Below are 25,593 nucleotides of genomic sequence, written 5' to 3'. Positions count from 1 at the left end.
GTTGACTAATACAACACAGTTACAGAAAAGATGGTCAGAAATATCGTCAACAACACAAACTTTGAAAAAACTCCGCAGAACCTGAATCACGCACAACCGTCTGAAGGTCACGTCAAAGGAGGCTCCAGAACTGCTCCAACTCCTTTTCCTCAATCTGTACATTTGTCAAAAAGGATTGTGGGTTATGACTAATATAAGTACTTCATGTGGAGCAGACAATTTGGTGATAGTTTTGTGCAGTTTAATGTTAAAGAAGACGTGGGCCTACAATTCCTTTTTTTCCTATGGCAGCCTCTTTTATTTATTTATTTATTTATTTATTTAAGGGCATAGCATTTACAATGGACGAACCAGATGTAATGTTTTAAGTGTTGTAGCAGAATATGCAAATTTTCAACACCTGTCCTTAGGGCCAATTTTGACCTTAAACATGCATGTCTTTGGACGGTCTTTAGTATTAAACTGCCATATTTGTTAGTAGTTATAAAAGTTAGTTATAAAAGCAATATGAGCTATTTTAATCTTAATTATAGAAACAGGTCCATTGATTAAACTGCAGAACTGATAAGCCTCTTCACAGGAGGATTACTCAAACAAGCAAGAATCAATCAAAATATAACTTTGAGTAAGATAAAGATGAAGAAACACCATTCTGACATGGTTAAAAGCTTATAAAGCTCTTAAAAAACTTTTAAAAAAGTAGCCTATTAGTATTTTGTGTATTTTCAAAAGAAAATAATCTTTCTTCCAGAATCTGATCTGGTGAGACAAAAGATGGTGGTGTATGAAGATAAATAAAGTCAACGATTGAATGGAATCATTTATATATATATTTTTAAATAAAAACACAGAGAAAGTTGATATTTTAAATGCATTTAATAAAATTCATTTGGCTACTGCTCATACATTTACAGTTTAGACATTCCTTAGTTATTCTGGGTAACTGTAACATGTCTAGACCATTTTGTTTATCTTGATGTTTACTTTGTACAAAACAAAAAGGTCAACTTTATTTTTCTTTGTATAAAAATATAAGTTAATTTAAATTTAACTCTAATTAAGAAAATAACAATAGTAATAATAATAATAGCAATAATATTATAATCATCAATAATATTAAGGATAAAGATAATAAGCCAAACATAGTGCAGACAATGGGATATAACTGGTGCTGTGGAGTCGGGGGACAGTGCAGTGTTCTCAGTTCTCAGTTGGGACGAGGGGGTTTGGGGGGATGGGGGAGTGCAGGGGCTCAGTCGCACACACACACACACACACACACACACACACCTGTCAAAAGTGCATGAAACTGCCACTCAGTTTAGCACCCGTCAGAGCAATTATGTCCGTACAAACACGACTCTAGATTGTACACAGAATACACCTATTATATATGCAAAAGTATATATCAGTTTCATATTAGGTGCATGCTAATTGTTGCTCTTGGTTGTAGCTTACTGGAAGCAGTTGCTAAAAGTAAGCATCATATCTGACGGCTTACTAACTCACATGCCAAAACACCACAGATCTGCATTTAACCAAACATGTGTCAGATGTACATTCACACCATAAAGGGAAGGGCCACAGTACCAGTGATACAAAAACAAATCATTTTGGCGATAATTTCAGTCTTGGACAACGTTCACTGGAATGACAGTTTTAGGCAAAAAGTCTTTTGGAAGATCTTGGATGCATCCCGTACTTGTGGGATTCATTTCTTTTTGAATAGTCACCAACATGATACGTCCCACAGTCTCAAATATGTCTGTGAAGTTTCGCTGTAATAGCTGATACATTATGGGAAAATAGGAAGCTAGAAATGTTGTTTCAGGCTTGGATCAAAGAGGCTTCTCTTTTGAATTTAAGGAGTGACGAGTGGTTGAAAGTGGACGAATGCTTCAACAAAAAACGTGTTTGAAGCTTTTACTTTTTTTCCTGAAAATGTTTGCCTTCACGTGTAACAAATGTGCTGTTTGAAAATACAATACATCAGCATATCATAAGGACTATTGCACAGAGATCTTAACCGACTTGTGTGGTCCGTCCTGTTTAATTAATGAGGGCAGAAACGATTACTGATTAATGAGAGAAACGAAGGCACAGCTCCTCCCAGATTGTAGTGTGAAATTATTAATGTAATATATAACAGTTGCGTCAGAAAATGTGATGAGAGCGGATACGCCGTTCTTTAATCTGACAGAAATCCCAACAGAAGCTAATTGTGCATCGTTCTTCTACCTTGTGTTTCATCTCTGGCATAAATTTGGGTAAAATCTGCCCGACCACACGTGGATCTACAGCACAGCAGGTTTGAAGATGCCAGCGGGGCCAAGGGCGACTGCTTCGGGGCCGCACATTGTGACTCTCTTGTGACTGTGTTCACAAGTACTAACATTATCTTACGGCGCTCACGGTTTCCCCATGTTCTGTAAAAATAGGCTGTGAGTGCTTTCAAGAGTGTGTGTGTCTTTATTCAAGTACTGCAAAGGATTTCTGCTCAAAAGTAACAAAAACATTCTTACGTTCACCTTTTTCAACAAGGTGGCATCGCATCACACCGCGTTTCTCCCGCACATTCCGTCTGTCACTGGGAATACCTTCCTGGAGTAGTCTGCTATGACCCATAACCCTACCACAGAAGGCAAACAGTACCGTTTCAAACAAAAAGCCAGTAAAAGGTTCAGAGTTAAGGCCTCTCAAATGCAAGACCACAAAAGAAACAGCTGAAATAAAAACAAAAAATTATAAAATAACATAAAACAGATCAAACGCAGCCTGTCTCTTTCGCCACACGGGGTCCCGGGCTGCAGAAGTGCCCTGTCAGTCCCCCGGGTCAGTGTGGACACCTCCGTCGCCTGGTGAGGTTACTGTGTGTTTTCAAAGTCAAATTTGAATTTAGCTTGGTCATCTGCTGCTGCTAACGCCGGCCCTCTTCACAGCTCTGTGCAGGGTCCAGGTTAACCTCCTTTGGTGGCACAGCGGCGGTCCTTTGGGTGTCAGTTATCCACCTTCACGGGACCTGAATCTCCAGCAGACGACCGGCCGGGCTCCTTCGCCACTGTGTCCTCCTCCTCGCCACTCGCGATCTTCTCCCATTGGCTCAGGTTCTCCCTGCACACGCACAGCAAAAGGACCATTTACTCAACTGGATTTGGGATGCGGATGATAGGGATTCTTTGAGTCGATACCGATATCTCATCTTTGTCAATACTGGTTTTGAAATCTTTGAATCTATAGCAAAGCCCATAAATCTATTTCAAGTTTATGCATATTTATCTGGAATATACAATAATTTGTTGCATCAATTGTATAAACATACAGCCATAGTATTTAAAAATGTGATATTAATAATTAAATAGATAAATATAAGAAAATATCTGCGCCAAATATTGACAGCTGTTTTTAAATATCGGCTGATACCGATACTGGACACAATATATCGCTCATCACTAAACTAAATTGACAGAAATAATTGTGATATTATATGATAAATAGCACATAGGTTTGAGCATCTTTGTGGCAATTCATTTTTTTCTAATAAAGCATGGAGTTACATTTTGGACTATGAAATAACTGAAATTGTTATGAATTTGTTCAAATAGATACGGCCCAGATTTGATCAAACATGATTAATAATGTGTTCACAGGAGGAATACAAAAATTGGTCATCAAGAGTAGAGCGGTCCAAATGTCTGTCTATAGATGATAACACTGATTTCTGTGCCTCCTTTGGTATTTTTATTGGATTAGAATACAGTGGCATGTCTGTTTTGTTTGTGTTTGGAGGGATTTTTGGCATGTGCCTCTTCTGTCAATCAGATCAAATCAGTCGGGTCATTAGCTGCTGCTGCTCACTCAAGGCCAGCTCAAAAAAAACCTTTGCATCGTGTTATATAACAAACAGACATTTATTCCTTACAACAATAATTCAAATAATACTCACTTGCAGGCTTTGAGAAGAAGGGTGGACGGGGGAAACAGCTCTGCTAACGTCGTGTAACATGGGATTGCAACTGCATTGTAAAAACCCACCTAGAAGAAGAAATGTAAGAAAAAATAAGAATTTAAAAATATATGTAGATTTATAAAAAAATGAATTAATAATTGTTTTCTGATGTTTTTTTGTTTTTTACATTATGTTTCAATGACAATAAGTAGTGATCAAACGTGCACAATTCCTGATTAACACTACTCTTAAAATGACACGGAACCTAACAAAATATGGCTAGAATATGAGATCAAAATATGAGTTAAAAATGAAACAACCCAGAAGCACATGCATAAAAAGACACGTGGTTCTGGGTTGTTTTATTTACATGCGCCGGATCATGAGAAAGGCTTGGATAAAATAAGGTGTTTTGGGGGATTTTTATATCACACTATTTTGAGTATTCAGTGTCCCATCTCCAGGTTATGAAAAAGAAATGTATTAAAAAATCTGTCACAATTATTATTACTATAGAACTGTGGCTCCTTTGTGTGATGTCCCTGCAATAATGAACAAAATCATCAATAACTGGCCAAATGCAATTTCCTATTATTGTACATTGTGCCATGTAATGTTATAGTGTATTATTGTTAAGCTGTCTATGACTGAATTCAAGTTTCTACAGGTTTGTACAAATGATAGGGTCTGAAGGCGATGAGTGACACTCCTTTTGTGAACCAATCACGACAAAAAATGTGTAGTTTGTAAAAATGGGAAAAAATAGAATTACATATATTTTACTAAGATTTGAGTAGCGTTTACATAAAAATAAACATAAATCTTGCCTACAACATAATACCATGGCGCCTAAAATTAGATGATTTTTGTCAGATTATTATCTATTTTACTCAAAAAATAAGATCAAAAGTTCTTAGAAATAACACAATTTTTTAATAATTTTTTTGTAAAACACATTTTAATTTTTTTTTATTGATTTAAACAGTTTTGTGATGCTTAGTTGCAAGTTGTTTTCATAATCGTTGTTTATAATTTTTTGCTGTGAACCTGTGAGGTATTACACTGTATTTAATCCATTATCTGATTTAAAACTGTATATTATTGAGAAATTAGTCCAATAACAAAATAAGGAGTGAAATGAACAACATTAAACATGAATCAACATGTTTTGACACTTGATATTATTATCACTGTCAACGTCACGCCATTCTGCTGTGGGGGTCACGAGTAGGGATAGGACAATAAACAATAATAAAGAAGCTAGACTATAATCATTTATTGTATATTTTGCATAATCGTGATAATCGCCAACAAAGATAATCACCAGATTCTGCAGAAAATTATATTTATTCCTGATGTTCTTGTCTCGATTGTTGTTGTTTTCACTTATAACCACAGTACAATAATATACAAGTTGTTTAATCATGGAACTTCTATTATAGAATCAGAAAAGCTTTGGTGATTCAGTGTGACATACAAACATTAGCTATTTTAATGATCGTAATATTATCGCATTGCTAATTGTGACGTTTCAGCACCGCCCCAGGCCTAGTTGTGAGCTGATGCATGGTTATTTCCTGCTCTACACCTGCTTGTATGTTGTATGTTGCACTTACTTGGCCCTGGGGAATCTCATCCTTCTTGTCTCTGTCCATCATGGGTATCGGCTGGATCCCAATCTTCTTCATTTCATCTCCCTGTGGCAAAACAGAAGAAGATTTTGAAACATAAAATTCAATCTACCTTTAGCTCAAGAAGCTCACTTTTCATTTATATTTGGCAGTTCTAGCCTGAACAAGTAATAATGGAGGTTTAACCGTATCACTAGAGGCATGAGCATGACGCTAATAGTATTTGAGCTGCAACAGTCTCCCAGTGTACCTCGGCCCAGAACTCTGCATAGATGTCGTTGGCGGTGAGTCGTGTGATTTGCCATTGCTTGGTAACTGAGCACAGGTCACATGCTGTCATCATCAGACCAATCACACGGTCCCTGCAGCGAGAGCAAAAACTTCTTTAATCCATGTGGTGAACCAGGTTTGTGTGTGACGCTGCAGCCAAACAACTTTGAACAAAACTACATTCACATATGTGGCCTTGGATTGCCTGGTAGGAAACCATGTGATGATCAAACTTGTATATTACAAATATTCACATGAAATGTAAAATTGGACTGAACCAGGGCAAAGCCAGGTGCAGCCCTGAAATAATCTGTGTTTAAAAGAGGACAAAGCAGTGGCCTACAAACACGAGCACGAAGAATACACATATTTAAGACAAGTTAGAATACATATTTCACTAAAACATGATTATATTTCAGATTTTACTTAACACTTTACCTAGTTGTCCCCAGCTTGTCAATTTTTGTAAAGTTTATAATGTTACTTCCTGGTTGGACAAGAGCAGCAACTATGACAATAGGTAGAAGTAATTCCACAACTGTTGCCATCCCACCCATACCCAAAATCCATAAAAATGAGACGACAGTTATGATTTGACAATAAATATTTCGTAATAACACCTTTTATTTTCTTGAACATTGTCTTGTCTTGTAACTGTCAGAAAATTGTGTCCGTTAAGAGTGAAGTGTGTTTTCAATGGCACGTCGCATAATGATGACATCACAGAGAGATTCTGTTTTAAAACTCTGCTCTTCACGGATGTAAAACTATGATGAATATTTAAGTTCTATTTCACATAAGAAGTCATAATGAGCCGTCTTCAGAGCGGTCACCGGCCTCGGTGATGTGTCACACATCAGCGGCTGTTACTTCCTGAGCCGTGGTCAGTCTGATGGACCTGGCACGTCGCTCAGGAAGTGACAACAGCGTCCTGACGCCCGGTGGTCTCTGGAGTAGTGTGTCTAGCTGATATGAGCCATTGCATCTCCTCTCTATATGAAAAAGAACGTGTTCTGGACCTGAATTTTACTGTCTTACAAACGAATAACTAACTGATTATTCACTGCAATAAGTTTATAAAGGCTTTTCTCTATAATGCACACTGCGGTCTCATTTTGACCCTCCTTTTTACATTATATTATTTATTATTATTGTGCCATAATGTACAATTGTACAGCCTCATTTACCACTTTTACAAAACTGCCATGTACAGATGGCTGTTTAGTAAATGTGCTAAATAAATAAACTTGACCTTAACATATATCTGTACTTTATCGGCTACAGCCCCTTTAAATTTGTGAATACATAAAAAAGACAAAAAAAAGGCGCATAAAGCGAAGTTTGAGTTGAGTTTGATAAAAATAGATTTAAAATGCATTATTACATTTGTTTATTTGGTTGGGACAGTGCATCTTAATGAGTATACATGCTGTAAACACGTTGGATTGTAGTAATGGGCTAATTTCCATCCGTTTTCCCACATTCACTCCGGATATGATATAATAATAAATATTACAGTATATTACAGTAGTTGTAGAGTTTTTAACTGAATGTAAAGCTTCCTGTGCGGTGGGTGCGACAGTCTGACCTGTGTGAGTGGTTGTTGAGGTCCAGGGCGCCCACAGTCAGGAGCTCGGACAGCTGCTGGTGATTGTTGAAGTAAAGTGCGAGGTCTGTGGCGATGATGGCCTTTCGAATGATCTCCAGCACCTGCTCGTACTCGCTGGAATTCAGGTTGGAAAAAATATTGTGCCCTTCCAGCTATGAGAAACAAAGAGATTGATAAAAAAGCAAAAGCTCCACTTAAGAGGCCTTGGACTAGAACAAGGTTGAAAGGTCTGAGTCGCAGTCAGTTTCCTGGAGATTTTAAAAAGATCTTGTGCATGTGAAACGTATTTCCCGCCTTATAAAAAACTATACTCTCATATCATATTATGCATATATTCTTTTAACAACAAGTTATTTGTGTTTGTAATGATAGATGCACTGGGCCGTGTGTATAAGCAGCACACACAGACTTTAAAGGTAACGAAGATAATTAGATTAGTAAGAATGATTCAGGCTTAGTAACTACTTAACCTTTCTTGCATTATTTACACCAGTTTTATTTTTGTGTTATAGTGCATCAACTTCAATATTGCTATTTGTTCATTTTAAACAAAGTCTCTGTGCTTTATTAAGGCTAATTAATGCATTGTTTTTAAGACTTACTATGACTTATTTTGTGGCCTGGTTTACAATTATTCTTTTATAATTAGTTTTCTATGTCTATTGATATTGTTGGTCTCTCTGGTCCCCCAAACTGTTAAGAGGTGAAAGAAAAATACTATTACATGTATTCTGGGACACGTAAGTCTGGTGTAAGAAAAAATGCAGCAAATCCACATCCGTCTCAGAGATGGTGCAACAAACCCAGCGCCCCGCGTCTGACCCCAGCTTCACGGTTCTGTCCTCTGACCAAGGCAATGTCCACTAAAACATACAAGCTTAGGCCTGTTTTCTGCATTCAGGAAAATTGCGGGGGAATTTTCTCAGATTTGAATAAATGCACTTCTTGTAGTTTCAGGTTGACGTTGTAAATGAGAATTAATCATCAATTGACCCAGCTGGACAAAGAATGGTTGGATAAAAATAAAAAGTCAGCGAGCACTTAACAGGGAGTACTTGGAACGGTTTCAGATAAAGAAGAACACGACATTTAATCATACAACGATTTTTTGGGGGAGATTTTGGACATCAATATCATTAAAACAATCAAATATAATCGTAATAAGTTTATTTTGCCTTGTGCCGAGTTGGGGGGTCCTCAGAATGTGAAACAAAACATTGAGAACCACTGACCTCGAATATAAACGTTTCTTAAGAAAACATAAAGGAAATGCATAGTTGTCTGCGCATAATTGAGATCTACCTGCAGAATGGAGACGGTTTGTGAGAAGTGATGCTGCTCCATGGTGGACGTGGAGTACAGAGCGGCCAGAGGATGGTCAAACTTCTGCAGGTACGTGTTGCTGTACCCGCGATGGTCCAGGTCATGGCACAGACAGGCCACTAACAAACCCTTTTTCTGCAAACACAAAAGTAGACATCTAACTGTGGAACACTTACAGCAGAGCAACAACATCTCCGTGAAAACAAGTGACTCTTTCAACAGAAAACATATAGTGCACTTAGGCCACAGTTATTTCATTACTTGGTTTACGGATCCGCCGCACTTAGATTATTGATTTCACATTTTGACACTATAAAGAAAATTAATTATTATCATTTTTTTTAAAATAAAGTACCGCCGACATCGAAAAATAGCATTAAATGAAATATAAAAAGTGGTATTAAGTCAAAAGATAAGAGCGCCTGAAGCAATTTTTTGTCAAAATCCTGCGGGAGTAATTTATTTTGGAAAGCATTGTTGTGACGGAGCGGCGCCGCCCAGTGCGCGGCCCTGGCGAGAGCGCGCGCGCCCGTTTCCTTGTCTGCTACGAGCAAACACACATTTCAAACCCGTTAACCACATTTTCTCCAGCGCGTTTTGCCGTGACTAAGAGTGCAGACTTAGAAGTGTCATTTCTACCGATGCAAAACACGCTAAATCTACTGTTACACGCGTCCCCGCCCCTCTTCCCCTCCCCCTCCTCCCGTGGTGCGTTTTGTGCTTACCCGGAAGAAAAAATCTTCTGAAATTGAAATGATATTTATATTTCACCCGCCTTTACAATATAGTTCATTTAAAAATCCGTAAACCAAGTAACAAAATAACTGCGGCCTTATGACTTATGTAAGGTGTGTATTGTGGGTTATGAGCTGACCTCTAGCTCTGTGAAGATCCCCGGCGTCTTCTGCAGGATGGCGTACATACAGTGTGCTACCGTGACGGCGTGCTTCCAGTTGTGGTAGGGCACGCGCCGGTAGTTCTTGCGGACGGACATAGTGAACCGACACAATTTCTCTAACTCGAAACTGACGGGTGAATTCAAAAGAAGAGATTAGAGAGTGCACATGGAATAATGCAGATTCACAGGAGTGATTGGGTACCTCGTTTTGCCACAGGAATTATGAACCATGTAGATGAATACAGCAGGCCAAATCTCTTCAAAGGGATTGACATCAAAGTGGAACCTGGAGATGGAGAAAGAGTCTTGAATTAGCAGAGCGGCTCATCTGGGGTGAGCAAACAGAGGAGACGTCCGGCTTTAGACAGTTACAAAGTGTTTTAAGGTATATATCAAATTATAGCCTTACGATTATTGTGAGAAGCTTATTCACAGTAAGAGATGGAGCGAGATGCAAGAAGAGACACAAACTTTGATCCATGAGAACGAGACAAGACGAGCGTTTGACATAATACATAGCTTCGATATTAGTTGATTTCATATTTTTGCTGTTGTTTTAGTACGTTGTTGTTCCTGCTTTTTTCAAGATTCGTATCTCGCCAAACACATTTAGCACACGTTTTTGTCCGAGCCAAAAGCAAATACTAAAGAAAAATCACAAAATCTTCCAATAATACACGTGTGCACAATCTTGTCTCATTTTGTCTCGCGTTTACTTTAATTTAGGTTTGCTTTTAGTTTGGAAAAGAGATTAAAATTACCGTATTTTTTCATAGTTTTGGCCGGGGTGCAACTTATACTTATATTTATACTTATACTCCGGAGCGACTTATATGTGATATTATTTATTTTCACACTTATTTCATACTCCAGTGCAACTTAAATATGTTTTTTTCTTCTCTATTATGCATTTTTTGGCTGTTGCAACTTATACTCCGGTGCAACTTATAGTCCGGAAACAGAACAGAATAATCTTGACAACCCTAATAGAAATAATGATGTTGCTCACGTTTCTATTTCTTTATAAATGGGAGCTGGGAGGTTGAGTTGTGTGAGGGTCTTCGCCTCCTCTGATGTGCAGATGCTGTGATAAGACAACTTCTCCATGGTCACTCTGTAGATGCATTCAGAATGACGGATTCTGTGGTACATCTACAAAAACAGAATAAGAGAAGCGGAGTTTACATTATCATCAACTCAAACACCTACTTTCTCTTCAAAACTGCGACATGTTAACTGTCTCTTCATCTTCTCGTGTCCTCAAACTAAAAGGGTTTTGCACTTTTGGGTTTGACGGCAGATCCAGAGCAGAGAGTGTTTCCTGGAGATGTAAAACTACGGCCAAACATACAATAAATCCCATCAGTGGTTGGATGTAGACTGTCCTAAAATATTAACACCCCTCATCAATTTTAAAAGCAGCCGTGACGTGTTTCTACGTAGGTTTGTCGCACAAGATGGTGATTAAAGTCCCACAGAGAGGAAAGATTTGGAAACACAGGCCAAATTCCTTCATGGTACAACTCTGTAACATGGGATGTAATTATTGTCACATTTCAGGTTCAGTTTGGTCTATGTAAAATGTTAATGATGCTGAGGTTGTTGGCTCTCATGCAAGTATTTTCAAATTAGGACTCTTTTCAACTGGTAATTGTACACGTTTTCATGTTTTCATTAAGTCTCGGATGGTATATAGGGAAAACATTTGCTTTAAAACATGTGTGATGCAGCTAAAAAGGACAAAATGGTTGTTTCAGTCGATGCATCATTAGTGCATTTGTCAGACGTTTAATCACGACGAATAATGTAACAATAGAGGGCTGGTATTTATAGATTTCAGCAATTAATCAGATTTTTTATTTAATTAAAAAAAAATATGATTTATCGGTAGTATTGTCTTATCTATGCCGGGTGTTTTTTTCATGTTCAGGGCAGAGTTTGGACTATTGTTTTGTTTTAAATCACACACTAAAAAACTATCTATGTTTTGGAAAAGAAAATATCAAATTGTTCTTGATCAGTACGAGGAAAACATATTTTTTGGCCATATCGTCCTAGTTTTGAGCACATTTCAACATGCAAAAGATCTATACAGAATATTTACCTCTGAATTGTTAGCTGCAATGTTAATTTTTCCCTCTAAACCCATGATCACAGGAACATGCGCTTTCTACGTATCAAAAAAGGAACGTTTTTGCCTTAATTTCTAATCCACTTCAGAGACTCACATTTGCACAGTGTAAGGCCAAAGCACAGAAGACCGCAAACATTTTAAAGTTGTTCTCGTCAGTTTTAGTGAAGGCACTTCCGCTCAGCTTGTTCACCATCTGCACCACGCCGATCACCGTGCCGCGGCTCACGATGGGCATGCACAGGATGTTACGCGTCGTGTAGCCAGTCTTCAAGTCGACCTCCCTGAAGCACAAAAACGTCGTTCAAATGTCGTTATTTATTGCGAGTCAAAAGCGTTTCTTGTAAATAGTTTAAAATCTGTATTTGATTAGAAATGCACTTAAAATGTGTACTATGTAGCTTTTCTAGCACCAGAAAAGATGTCTCCATGGAGATGTTGGTGTTTTGCAGAATGGCATTAAATGTGTCGATCTCCATGGAGACAAGCAGGTGATGCCACGAGACCAAGGTGCAGAATAGAAAAGTTACATAATGTACCTTTAATTATGTTAAAGAGCTGCTACGACAAGTCAGTTTCTGTCCAGTGGTGGATAGTAACTCAAAAGTAAAAGTACTGCACATTGTTAGGAGTCTGTACTTTGCTTCAGTAGATTTCCCATTAGACATTTTTACTTAACAACTTTTTTTAACTGAATTGAGTCTGAATGAAATGGCCATGGCAACAACCTGCCTAAAGGTTTTGAGTTAAAGAAAAAATATATACATTTGTTTTCCATTCAGTTGCTTCCTTTGATCAAAAATCTAAAAAAATTAAAAAATTAAAATCCAAATCATTATATTTGACACTTTAATAGTTCCTAAAATCTGTAAATTAAAAAAAAAAAAAAAATACTTCAAGAATTTTACTTGATATTGCTTTTTGTGTGATTTTTTGGCCCTTGTTTCTGTACTTTTACAAACTTGAGTCATTTTCCCACCACTGCTTCTATCACATAATATTTCAGAGCATCACCGAGTAAATATAATGTGTTATTGTTACACATTTGCATACAACTGTAGAATAATATGATCAATAACCGGCCGATTCAGATGCAATTGGGTGTTTACCGGTTAAACCTTGGATCTGCATAGGCATCTGCGATATTTAAAACCTCCCCTGTCCGAGCTACTTGACCGGCTATTCCTTTCTCTATAGAAAACCTGTAAGAGACAACACAGTAAAGTTTTATTTGGTGCAACTTTTCTGTCAAGTAATGCAATGTATGTTTTCAATAATAGGATCCTGTTCAAAGTTAATATTTATTTTACAGATCTAAACAACAGCGTTAGCAGCTTTTACACAGATATTTTGTTGTTTGTGTTCTAGTGCTCCAAAAATTGCAGCATAGTTTCATACCTAATTTCTTTGGTTTTCCTAAAGACAGGTTTTCCTTCTTTCTCCTCCCCGATGTCAAACAGGTCAGAGTACAGTTCTTTGTTGTTGTGGTCGACCTGGAAGAGTGCGCACCTGTCCGCGTTTACCAGGTTTTTTGCATATATCTGAAGAGAGATGAAATACTTGTAATACTAACATGTAAACTGTACGTGTTGTTATACAGAAAAATCCAAAACAGGACATATTTTAGTAGCACCTACATTAACCCAATCTATGTAGTGAATGAGCCATGTAAACATGAACAAACACAGTTAAACTACAGGTCATCTGAGTTCACTTGACCCAAATGGCTTGAATGACCCACGGGTGGCACTCAATCACAAAGAAGTACACATAAACGATGAAGAGTTCGACACGTTTCACACATTTGGGTTGTAATATTTTAGCGTTCCGTTGACAAACTATGCAGCTCTGGAGACGATGTGAATGAATACAAACTTGCGGGAATCACACTCACCATAATATGTTCAAGTAGAGAATCTATTGCCACAATGTTATCAAAGTATGTTCTGTGCGAAAAGAAGAAATGGTGCATTGAAATGTCTGACAAATGGCAAGCCCAGATGATGTACACATTCAGGACATGATGCTACGTTTCCTAAAATAAGCTATTTTCTTCAACAACAACAAAAAATTACAAATGGTTAAAACACTTTTTATATTAATAGAAAATAATACCTTTTTAATTTTTTTTTTTTACAAGGGTTGAGTAAACAGACTCTTACTTTGACACATCGAGTAGAAAGTCATTGAGCTCCGTCTGTTTGGCGAGGCCTCTGCATACCTGGGAACAAGGTCAAACGGTTACAAAATGAGTAGGACTGTTGTCCACGTAAGAAATTCCTGCTCGACTAAAACCCTGTCGTTTGCACTGATAATGACAGGTGCGACAGGTGAGCGAGGCGTGGTGCTAGGAGAGCTCGCAAAACTGGAAGAGCTCTCAAAACCATATATTACCCAAAATGCACCCCAACTCAATTAACAACTTTGCACACAGAATATATAAGTGACAATACGCTCAAAAACAGAATAAATGGGTCAGTTACGCCATACATATAGTTAACCATTGTAAATCATTGGCTGAGGTTCAGGAGGTGGACCACGCCTCAACCTCCTACTCCTTCTCCTCCTCCCCTCTTTAACCACACCTCTAATTACCAGCATCTCTGGTTGTCTCTGCTCTCTCGACCCCGCCCTCCCGCCCCATGTCTCTAATGTCTTCACCTTAACACCATCTAAAGGAATGGAGGGTTGGGCTGATCACCTGAGACGTTCCGGAGCCCCCATCCTGAGTCTATACCCAGCCAACTAGTTGAGCTCATGCTTCGTTTGTCCCTGGCTGGAGCGTGTTTTGCCGCCTCAGACTTCTCGGTCCCTCTCATAAGTTCAGAGGTCCACTGTGGGCGCGCTGCAGTGGGACAGGAGTCTCTGAGCTGTTATGGTACACATGAGAACAGCGCGGGGCAGTAATGACATCCTCTGGGACGTGTTTGTTCAACCTATGGCTCGGTTGATTGGACTGGGCCCGGTGATGACCCAGTAACTGTACACAGTGGATTTACCCTTAACAAAACACCAGCAGAACCAGTACAAACAAAGTCACTGCGGATGAAAATAAGATGTGGATGTTTGAGCTCGTCAGACGTGAGAGTGTGACTGTTGCAGAGCGATGCAGAGCTGTGTCTCACCTGTACTTGATGAATGGCAACAGAGGCCCAGGCAAGATTAGCTGTTGCAACCTGGAGAGAGTAAGAAGTAATGAAGAGTCATTCATGCATCTGTTGTGTGATGTCAAATGCAACTTTATTTATCCGTACTGTATATTCTGTTTCATTCAGAACCAGAAAACACCTATGAAGCATTTTAGAGAACTCTGAGTTTCATTGAACTGCCAGTTTACCGTACTATTACATTTTCTTTGATCAATCCTAATCATTGCAGACCAGAAACAAAACAAATATAGGTATACAATTCTAGAATTTCTCTGACCCAGTTGTCTAGTCACAATTTTGGCTTCAGTTGATTCCATTAAAGAGTTATTAACTTGAGTTCCTCTGGATCATAATTCTCCGCCCATGAGACGACACTAATGCATCCTCTAACAATATCTTGTACCCGTATTTATGGATTTTATCATTTGTTTTTAGCTGAACACGCTAAAATATTTATACTTACATATGTAATGGCTCTAGTAACTTACTGTCTAATATATCACAGTGTGCTGCTTCTCAATAGTCATTAATGTTGGTGTATGAGGTGGGAGATATAACGAAAAATGTATAATTGTTGTTTTGGAGATATACAAAATTGGAAAATTGAGTATATTGTATATAATTAAAACCATTTAACAAAAAAATAACAGAAACATCTAGTGTAATCTTTAAAAAAGGATATAAAATGCTATTTCTGCCCTTTTCTGGTTGATTTTCTGGTCCATTCACATTCAACCCACACATTTACTGAAATGTTTTAGCACAATCCAGATGCACTGCGTAAATATTGTCTGAATATCCATATTCATTTTTGTCAATATCTCCCCGACCAATGTAAAAGGTCAATCATGTCTTCTTTTTCTGTATTGTTTTGTTCTCATTTAACCATTTAACTTATGTATCCAAAGCCAAGCATTATTGAGATTCCTAATGATGAGAGTGAATTCATTTCGTACATCTTCAGGAGAGTCTGAGGTGGCTGTGACCAGTTGTGCTGCACTTTACAAAGACAAAAGGCTGAATGAAATGGCGGCTCACTCTGTCTGGGCGGCTCACTGACCTCTTGGTGGCTGAGGTTGAACGGCTCCCTGCCTCGTAGCCGGTTCAGCTCCAGGATGGCGATCAGGTCTCCGATGGCAGTGAGGATGGGCAGACACAGGACAGAGTGGATCCCTGAGTCCTGTCCTGTGCCGTCGGGGAAGCGCTCGTCCTGAAACACACAAAGGGGCGAGTGAGCACTGATTTTAAAACGTTTTATTCCAAGTTTCATCTGGTTGTTGTTTTTAATGGGCAAAAGAAATGACACGTACTATTTTGATCATTCAAGAAGTTGTGTATATGTCTAAAATAACCAATCTTGTCCAGGTTTAAATAATAAATTGACAAAATTTGACCTGAAAGATAAATTGCAATCGAATCGAAATCGCATTTTGATCAGTCACAATTACCAAATCTGAAGACGGCAATTATTTAGCATAATTTCCTGTGCAAACAACTAAATCTCTTGCCTTAGTGTGTGTAAAAGCTGCTAATCCTGTAGTTTAGACCTCTACAAACGTGTTCTGAAAGACATTTCAATCTTTTCTCAAATGTTCATAGTCCTGGACGTGTTTACACAGTGACCTTTAAACAGAATACTACAATTGAAACAGTATCGCAAGTAGATATTTTGACAAAATCGTTCAGCCCAAGACAAAATCATACGTTTAATTGGGATTTGAATCGTTGAAAATAACTACCAAATGAACAGCATAGTTTCTTCTTCCATTACTAACAATTGCATATAGGATTTTATTGTTTCATCTATATCTTTATCCAGTGTGAACGCCTGTGGTGCTGAGAAAGTTGCCGTACCCCCTTGATGTCCTCTACCAGCAGTGTTTTACGAGTCTTGGCAACATGAGCGGCTATGGTTGTCCCAAACACGATGGGGCCGGAAGGAATGAGGGTGGGAGGACCATCTTTGGCCCCCGTTGGAGCGAATAAACATAAACTCTGCAAGTAGCACAGAAATGAGAAACATGAGAACGTATCAGACTCTTTAATCTGAGTTTGCAATCAAAATAATGCTTTTTAATTCAATGTAGGTCACTAAGGACTTCTTTTACTATATGTGGATACCTCAGCTTTAAAGATCAATTGAAGAAGAATGATCACACACAAAAGGCACACTGGAAACATTTACAATCTTAAATAAGACTATAAGTTAAAAAGTTATCAAATTCAATTGTATTTATCTTGTATATTTTGACATTCTTGAAATAAGATTTGTCATAAAATTGTGTTTTAAAAAAAAATATTCCAAGTGTAGTAGAAGTAAGTGACAATATTTGATGCTTCACATTGGCAATCTTACTTTAAGGTCAAAACACACCGAAAACAAGATTAATATGACTTATTTCAAGCACTTCTTTTCCAGTGCACACAGAGCAGTTGCATAATAACAAAACCATTATAACAGGATTTTTTTGGACTACTCTGCTGTCTACGCCACGCTGAAATGAGACTCAGATTGCGTGCCAAAAATCCTCTATTATTCCTTTAATGTGGACTCTGCTGATCACAAAAAGGTGGCTGGACTAAAAACAAGAAGGTTTCTTTACTTACATTGTTGCATTCTCCCAAGAAATAAAGTGCAAATCCATCAGCTTTCGTTGCTGTTGGAGAAATAGTCAGATGTGAGAAATGACCCCTGTGCTTATCATTTTGACTTGAATCTGGCTGATGCTTTTAACATTTTTATTGAGCCGTTGGACATTGTGTGCCTCCAAATCTGATAACCGTCTATTAACACTGTCCCACATACAGAAACAACAAGGGCACAGTGGCTTTGACATCCCTGTCCCATTCCCACTCCTCTCCAGTCTAATTTCACTCAGATTCAGGTCATGTCATCTGAATGTCTGTTCAAAGGTGCAACAATCAGCCATAACATTATGACCACCAGCTCTCTAATGTGCCAAGTATGTTGTTAGCTATGTTATTAGCTATGAGGACTGATGTGTAGTCAGTCTAAACTGTAGAGCTGCAAACAGGAGAAGTATGCAGTGATTTAGCTGAAGATTGGAGAGTGAATTATGAGTTTGATCTTCCTTTTTACATATAAATACAGTTTCTTGGTACCTTTCTCTATAAATTGTAGTTGTTCCATACAATTCTGTGTGATAAGCGTGAGAATGCAGTTTGGGTCAGATACATGTTCGGATCAGAGAGTTACTGAAAAGTTTTAAGACCTTTCGACCAGTTTCGTGCTCTGTCACTTTTAGTCGATTCGTTGATTGACAGGGCAAGTTTTTTGTCGAGCAAGAATTTCTTTAGTCACCCACAGTTCTACTAACATGTAATGCAAACTAACATATGTCTCATAAGTTAGTTCAGCATTCACTCCTCGACCTGTTAACAGTTCACCATTGTGACTTTGTTGGACAACTTCTGATGATAATAGATAATAACAACTTTCCTGCAAGACATTTTGTTCCCTTTTACAAAACTTTCACGTCTGAACAGCTTTCAAATGTTTTGTAAATAAATAAATAATTACTAGGGCTATAATCAACCAAAGAAATTCGTGGTTGACTTAAGACATTTGTATTGATTAAGTGACTAAAAGTGAGCGAGATATAGTCCTAAAAGAGCTCTCAAAACGTAAGTATTTCCATAATCCGACCATATCGCCATTGACACAAAGTGCACACAAACAATCATAAAATTGCGTGAGTTCACTCAATAATAAAGTGCATACAGAAAAGTGCCAAGAGGGTCAGTCACTCCAAAAACTCACTCGCTGCCTAACATACTCATAGTCTTATTGCTGTGTGGTTGAATGACGTTTACCAGTTTTGATGATGTCGCACAGCTCGTACAGCAGGAGTTTGTTGTCTCCCCCCGTGTCGAGGCGCTGCTCCATGTAACTGTTGAGCTCGTACACCACGCCCTGCATGTTGGTGTCCTGGTACTGCTGGACACAGGACACACACCACATTACAACTCCACTAGGACAGGGATGCAGGACAGTGCTAGTTTTGGTAGATAAAAAGTTTAGCGTTGGTTGACAGTGCCCGAGCTGGACTATTCTTCAAAGATCATTTAAGTACAGGCTTTTTTTTCCCTTACACGGTTGATAGAATGGGATCTGTACACAACTCATATACAAATATTTGGTTTTGTATTATCCCTAATATAAAAGTCATTTGTAAAAGCTCCCGGGCACATGAGCTCTCTGTCATTCACAAACTCGTCCCATTCATCGCTCTCCACCACATATGTTTCAATGGGGCATTTTAGCGGAGTGCGCTCCCTCCTCTGCTGCTCTGATTAGGCTCTGTCAGGCCCTGCTGTTCTGATGCAGCCTGAAATGTTATATAAGAAGTGGCCCCGTCTATTTATGCACCTGTGGAGACGAGGGCGCGGGACAGGAGGGGCGGGGGGGTGCACTAGAAAGAGTCTCCCATAGGACGTCCTGTCCTCACATCCGCTGTGACGTACACAGACTGAAGCACAGGGTCATGGGTCTCGGGACAACAGACACACTGCAGCCCTCGGGGATTTAAAGTGTGAAAATGACAGAGGTGTGAACTCATGGGTCTGTGACTGTACAGTAGGGGATCAATAGGCCCAAACCAAACAAAATCTGTGTTTTTCAATGATATGTTGGATTGTTTTCTTTTGTTCTCTGCAGTCTATGTATAAAAAAACAATACAGTGTCCCTTTAAAAATGGTCTTTTTGAAGAGGCTTGATTGTTAAGGTCGCAGGCACACAAGTTTATGTTAATAGTCATGCTGTAATAAAGGCTTTGACATGTTTTAAACTGACAGTCTGCCTTGGATTTTTGTCTTTAGGAAAATTTAACATATATTTTGCTTCTTATTTTGTCTTACTCAGGGGACAAAATAACAGGATGGGCTCGGACTGGACTGGACATGCACTACAGCCAGTTCACTCTCAAAATAACAATCATATCAAATAAATAAACATCATAAACCTACCCTGCTGACTTCTTTTGATGACGTGGCATCTGCAGAGATAAAAAAACACAAAATTCACCATTGTAAAGAGGTATAATTGAAATAGATTTCCACAGAATGCTAAACATGAATCCCAAGTTCTGTAAACATCAACGGCAGTGTCAGTCCAGTGAGTGCAAAAGCTTAAGCAAAACCACATGTGCGCCTCATTTTTTCTCACCAGTCACTTCAGGTGCCGGTAAATGATGCGTCTTTAAAAGGCTAATTTGTCCTGGCATTAATTAAGCTTGACAAGTGCAACGTTTTGTGGCCCGTGTAAATTCCCCTTGAGATTTTGTGCCGTTGGACAGACAGTTGACATATGGTTATTGTCTTTGGATGAACATTTGGAAGTATGTGATAATACTGAGTTTTGGGCCAATCATAACAGTTTAAAGGAGACTAGAGGAGAGTCGAAAATACATGCATTCAAATGACTTCATTACGCGCGGGTCAGCAGCGCGCGAGAACAGTGAGTGCTCAGATCCCTTTGATAACTTTTCATGTGATTAAACCATGAAAACGCCTGGAAGATTTTGAGAAAAGTGAAAGCTGACTTGATAGTGTTTCGCTGCGCTCCTCAAACATGGGAAGAGAAAGGAGATTACGGCCAGCTACGATGTTTGTTGTTCTAAACATTCCTCCAGTATGCGATGAGTTTCCTAACTTAGCCGCGAGAGCTATTTTGGAGTCAACCCCTGGCCAGGCGTGACGTCAATCAGAAGGACAGAGAGAAGGCGAGAGAAGCTTCAGAAAACACACCATTTTCTTTACAATTAAACTGTGAGAGCAATAATAGTCAATTCCCATGAGCAAAACTGGCACAATGAACATTTAAAGTTCATACTAAAAACATGCCGAACACCAAATGTATCTTAATTTAATAAAACTGAAGATAAGTTTTTGCTCTATATGTCCTAGAAGAATCAGAAAAATCTGTTTTTGTACCATCTGAATGGAGCAAATACACAACAGAAATGAGGCCTATTATTGTCCAACTTGTTGAGTTAATGGTTAGATATTTTGCCAAAAGGCGACCAAGAAAGGCCATTGAAAACATTGAACGAGGTAATTCTTTCAATAATATTTAGTCATAATAGCTCTATTTCTAGTGAATGAATAACCTAGTTGAATGAATTCCAGTAAATAACACTTTACCTTTGCACATGTGGTTCCAGCATTGCACCCATTGTACTGTGCATACATCAGGAATCATAAATGAACAGACTGATAAACTTTTTGAAGCTGTACTGTTAATGGGGGGAAGTTGGCGAGTTGTGCGTGTGACACCTCCAAAGTTATTCTTCAACACATTGACCAGCGCTACGCTCTGATGTCATCCCATATTAACAGAGTTGTGCTTTCTGTAAACACTGGAGAAGAGGGATGAAATGTTCTATACGCCATTAAAACTAACCCTGAATCAAATACAATCAAACACCTAAAGGTACCGTAGTTGTCAATGCACTGAAATAACCTCACTTATACAATTCATTTTGAAACATATCAAACATATTCAATTACTGACCAGTTGTATGTTAAAGTATATGAATACTACTTTTGTTATAAATGCTGCTAACAAAGTGTTTCTGTGCTGTAAAGTTAGTACTATCTCATTTCTTACAAACAAAACTTTTAATCAACAATCAATAACCATCTTACCAATAAATATTTACATATAATATATACATATTTTTAAAAAACGATTTACAAAGCTTACCAACCTGAACATGGCAGTGCTACAAGTTCAAAGGAATAATCATTCATAAAAGACAGAACATGATCTCAGCTTCACCAGCTGCTCAGTGCACAGCATGTCCAGCACACAGACGCACACAGTCACACACTTGTGAAAACATTGGGTCAGGTACATTATTCCTGATGGTATTTATTTCCATTCGAGATCTATATAAACTTTGTACACATTGTGTGTGCTGCAGGCCACATGTTCATGATCACACATGTGGACTATTGGACCATGCAACTGCACTTCACGCTAAATGAGTTGCCACTTTTAAATAAAATAGTTAGAAGCTAAAGTACTGCTTTAACTATAATGAATTTTAGCAAAGGTTAAATAACTCGATCCGTCTGAATTTGTGTGCCCTATAAGTGTCTGTATTTTGAATCTACAGTAAAGCCTTGTGCCTCAGGAGTCACACCTGCAGCGTTCACGTCAGCAGAGCTGGGTGAAGGGGGGGCTGATGCGACACTGTGATAAATGACTGGGAGCACAACATTACATTGGGGCTAGGCCGCTCACTGTAGAAAAATCCCTCTGTCAGCTGGGCCCACTGCGCCGTGCACCTGAGGGGTGCAGATCGATCCCCTGCCACAGATACAGCCCTGTCTCCCATAGGACGTCCCACTGCAGTGAGTCAGCGCTCGATACACTGTGACCTCGAGCTCGTCCTGCAAAGACCTGCTGCGCAGAGGACGACCTGCTGCACAGCAAAGGCAAGTGTATTTGTAGAGCACAATTTGTACACAAAACAAGAACAAGAACGATGCATTAAAATCACAATGCTAAAAAATGAATACAGAAAGTATATAGTATTTTAAAAGAGAAGAGTTCAGATAAAATCTTTTTGGTCATATTCACAGCTAAACAGAACTGTTTTGAGCCTGGATGTGAACATTGTCAGAGTAGATGCCTCCAAGCACCAGCAAGAAGCCGGACCTTTGGTGTTAAGCAATGGAGCGACTTATACAAGCAGAGCTTATAATCCACAACAGGCACTACAGGGTCAAAATCTTCCAGTAACAGTAGTCCTGGCCAAGCCTAGCACAAAGGGTATCCCAGCAACCACTGCTCCATCCATGTAAGGTTTAGACACTATAGCTTTGATTTTGGCTATGTTTTTTAGATGATGTCATTGATTTGATGTGGTTGTCCATTATTGCACCTAGATTCCTATCTTGATTTATAGGTTTTAGAGCGAGAAACTGCTGACACTTTAGGCATGTAATGTCTAAAGTGTCAGCAGTCATGTAATGTAATGTAATATTTATGGACATACTTTTACATCATTTTCTAAGCTGAACATATGTTACCATCACTGAAAATATGGTGGTTTATCACATGATCAAGTCTTGGTGAGGAATTATAATTTTAAGTTTATATCTATTTCATTTTTGTTATATAAATGTTGTCTTTGTTTCTGTGGGCGAGAGACGATCACTTCAGTCTTGCCTGAGCTGTAGAAATTTATCCACACACTGATCTGTGAATGCAGTGACAGAGTGAATCCACTGGTTCATACTCACCTGCTGTCAGTCAGACATAGACCTGAGTGCAGTCTGCATAGTTGTGGCACATTAATGCTGCATATTAACTGACCTAATGTAGAGTCTGAACAGAAGAGGTCCCAGGATTGACCCTTGGGGCGCACCACAGGTCAATGCCATGTGGTCTTTCCCTATGGGGAAAATAAACCCTTACCATAACCTTAACCTGTGACACAGTCATTAATCTTATCAAGATACTTCCTGTCTTCTAGTTGTAACAGGATCTTACGATCAACAGTGTCAAAGGCAGCAGTCAGATCTAACAGGGTTAAACTAGAAAAACAGAACTTCACAGAGGACAACCTGCTACACAGAGGACAACATGCTACACAGAGGATGACCTGCTACACAGAGGACAACATGCTACACAGAGGATGACCTGCTACACAGAGGACAACATGCTACACAGAGGATGACCTGCTATACAGAGGATGACCTGCTACACAGAGGATGACCTGCTACACAGAGGACAACATGCTACACAGAGGATGACCTGCTACACAGAGGACAACATGCTACACAGAGGATGACCTGCTACACAGAGGACAACCTGCTAAACAGAGGATGACCTGCTACACAGAGGACAACATGCTACACAGAGGATGACCTGCTACACAGAGGACAACCTGCTAAACAGAGGATGACCTGCTATACAGAGGATGACCTGCTACACAGAGGACAACCTGCTATACAGAGGACAACCTGCTATACAGAGGACAACATGCTACACAGAGGATGACCTGCTACACAGAGGACAACATGCTACACAGAGGATGACCTGCTACACAGAGGACAACATGCTACACAGAGGACAACATGCTACACAGAGGATGACCTGCTACACAGAGGATGACGTGCTACACAGAGGATGACCTGCTACACAGAGGATGACCTGCTACACAGAGGATGACGTGCTACAAAGAAGATGACCTGCTACAAAGAGGATGACCTGCTACAAAGAGGATGACCTGCTGCACAGAGGATGACGTGCTACAAAGAGGATGACCTGCTGCACAGAGGATGACGTGCTACAAAGAGGATGACCTGCTGCAAAGAGGATGACCTGCTATACAGAGGATGACCTGCTACACAGAGGATGGACTACTACACAGAGGATGACCTGCTACAAAGAGGATGGCCTGCTACAAAGAGGATGACCTGCTGCACAGAGGACGATGTGCTACAAAGAGGATGACCTGCTACAAAGAGGATGACCTGCTGCACAGAGGATGACGTGCTACAAAAAGGATGACCTGCTACAAAGAGGATGACCTGCTGCAAAGAGAATGACCTGCTAAACAGAGGATGACCTGCTATACAGAGGACAACATGCTACACAGAGGATGACCTGCTACACAGAGGATGACGTGCTACACAGAGGATGACCTGCTACACAGAGGATGACGTGCTACAAAGAGGATGACCTGCTACAAAGAGGATGACCTGCTACAAAGAGGATGACCTGCTGCACAGAGGATGACGTGCTACAAAGAGGATGACCTGCTGCACAGAGGATGACGTGCTACAAAGAGGATGACCTGCTGCAAAGAGGATGACCTGCTATACAGAGGATGACCTGCTACACAGAGGATGAACTACTACAAAGAGGATGGCCTCCTACAAAGAGGATGACCTGCTGCACAGAGGACGATGTGCTACAAAGAGGATGACCTGCTACAAAGAGGATGACCTGCTGCACAGAGGATGACGTGCTACAAAGAGGATGGCCTCCTACAAAGAGGATGACCTGCTGCACAGAGGACGATGTGCTACAAAGAGGATGACCTGCTACAAAGAGGATGACCTGCTACACAGAGGATGACCTGCTACAAAGAGGATGACCTGCTGCACAGAGGACGATGTGCTACAAAGAGGATGACCTGCTACAAAGAGGATGACCTGCTGCACAGAGGATGACGTGCTACAAAAAGGATGACCTGCTACACAGAGGATGACCTGCTACACAGAGGATGAACTACTACACAGAGGATGACCTGCTACAAAGAGGATGACCTGCTGCAAAGAGGATGACCTGCTGCACAGAGGATGGCCTGCTACACAGAGGATGACCTGCTACACAGAGGATGACGTGCTACACAGAGGACAGCCTGCTATACAGAGGATGACCTGCTGCACAGAGGATGACCTGCTACACAGAGGATGACGTGCTACACAGAGGATGACGTGCTACACAGAGGATGACGTGCTACACAGAGGACAACCTGCTAAACAGAGGATGACCTGCTAAACAGAGGATGACCTGCTATACAGAGGACAGCCTGCTATACAGAGGATGACCTGCTGCACAGAGGATGACCTGCTGCACAGAGGATGACCTGCTGC

At 39.6% G+C, this 25,593-nt stretch overlaps 2 protein-coding genes across 5 annotated transcripts in view; one reads left to right on the top strand and one right to left on the bottom strand.

Annotated features, from left to right (window-relative positions):
* oit3 (oncoprotein induced transcript 3) overlaps nt 1–25,593 on the top strand; it is a 187,816-nt gene that overhangs the window by 28,727 nt on the left and 133,496 nt on the right. The gene's annotated exons all lie outside the window — the stretch shown is intronic.
* The window catches only part of pde10a (phosphodiesterase 10A), a 94,745-nt gene continuing 70,013 nt past the window's right edge, over nt 862–25,593 (bottom strand). For 2 of the 4 annotated variants that reach the window (XM_072436469.1, XM_072436471.1), the window contains exons 3-22: nt 19,945–19,973; nt 18,792–18,912; nt 17,565–17,614; nt 16,812–16,952; nt 16,018–16,167; nt 14,934–14,984; nt 13,971–14,029; nt 13,703–13,754; nt 13,207–13,349; nt 12,918–13,010; nt 11,906–12,092; nt 10,687–10,829; nt 9,880–9,963; nt 9,654–9,804; nt 8,759–8,914; nt 7,436–7,608; nt 5,828–5,939; nt 5,563–5,643; nt 3,944–4,032; nt 862–3,111 (exon numbers count right to left, since the gene is read on the bottom strand). In XM_072436469.1, coding sequence (XP_072292570.1) covers nt 2,997–3,111; nt 3,944–4,032; nt 5,563–5,643; nt 5,828–5,939; nt 7,436–7,608; nt 8,759–8,914; nt 9,654–9,804; nt 9,880–9,963; nt 10,687–10,829; nt 11,906–12,092; nt 12,918–13,010; nt 13,207–13,349; nt 13,703–13,754; nt 13,971–14,029; nt 14,934–14,984; nt 16,018–16,167; nt 16,812–16,952; nt 17,565–17,614; nt 18,792–18,912; nt 19,945–19,973 — 2,180 coding nt within the window. In that variant the 3' untranslated portion in view covers nt 862–2,996. Of the gene's footprint in view, nt 3,112–3,943; nt 4,033–5,562; nt 5,644–5,827; nt 5,940–7,435; nt 7,609–8,758; nt 8,915–9,653; nt 9,805–9,879; nt 9,964–10,686; nt 10,830–11,905; nt 12,093–12,917; nt 13,011–13,206; nt 13,350–13,702; nt 13,755–13,970; nt 14,030–14,933; nt 14,985–16,017; nt 16,168–16,811; nt 16,953–17,564; nt 17,615–18,791; nt 18,945–19,944; nt 19,974–25,593 lie in introns of all 4 variants that reach the window. The other 2 variants (XM_072436468.1, XM_072436470.1) reach the window with 1 other exon arrangement.

The sequence above is a fragment of the Eucyclogobius newberryi genome, unplaced genomic scaffold, assembly GCF_026437365.1.
Source record: "Eucyclogobius newberryi isolate DKJ021-1_F unplaced genomic scaffold, fEucNew1.0.hap1 SCAF_8, whole genome shotgun sequence".
Lineage (NCBI taxonomy): Eukaryota > Metazoa > Chordata > Actinopteri > Gobiiformes > Gobiidae > Eucyclogobius > Eucyclogobius newberryi.
Note: the sequence above shows the minus strand (reverse complement) of the source record. Positions and strands in the feature narration are given on the sequence as shown.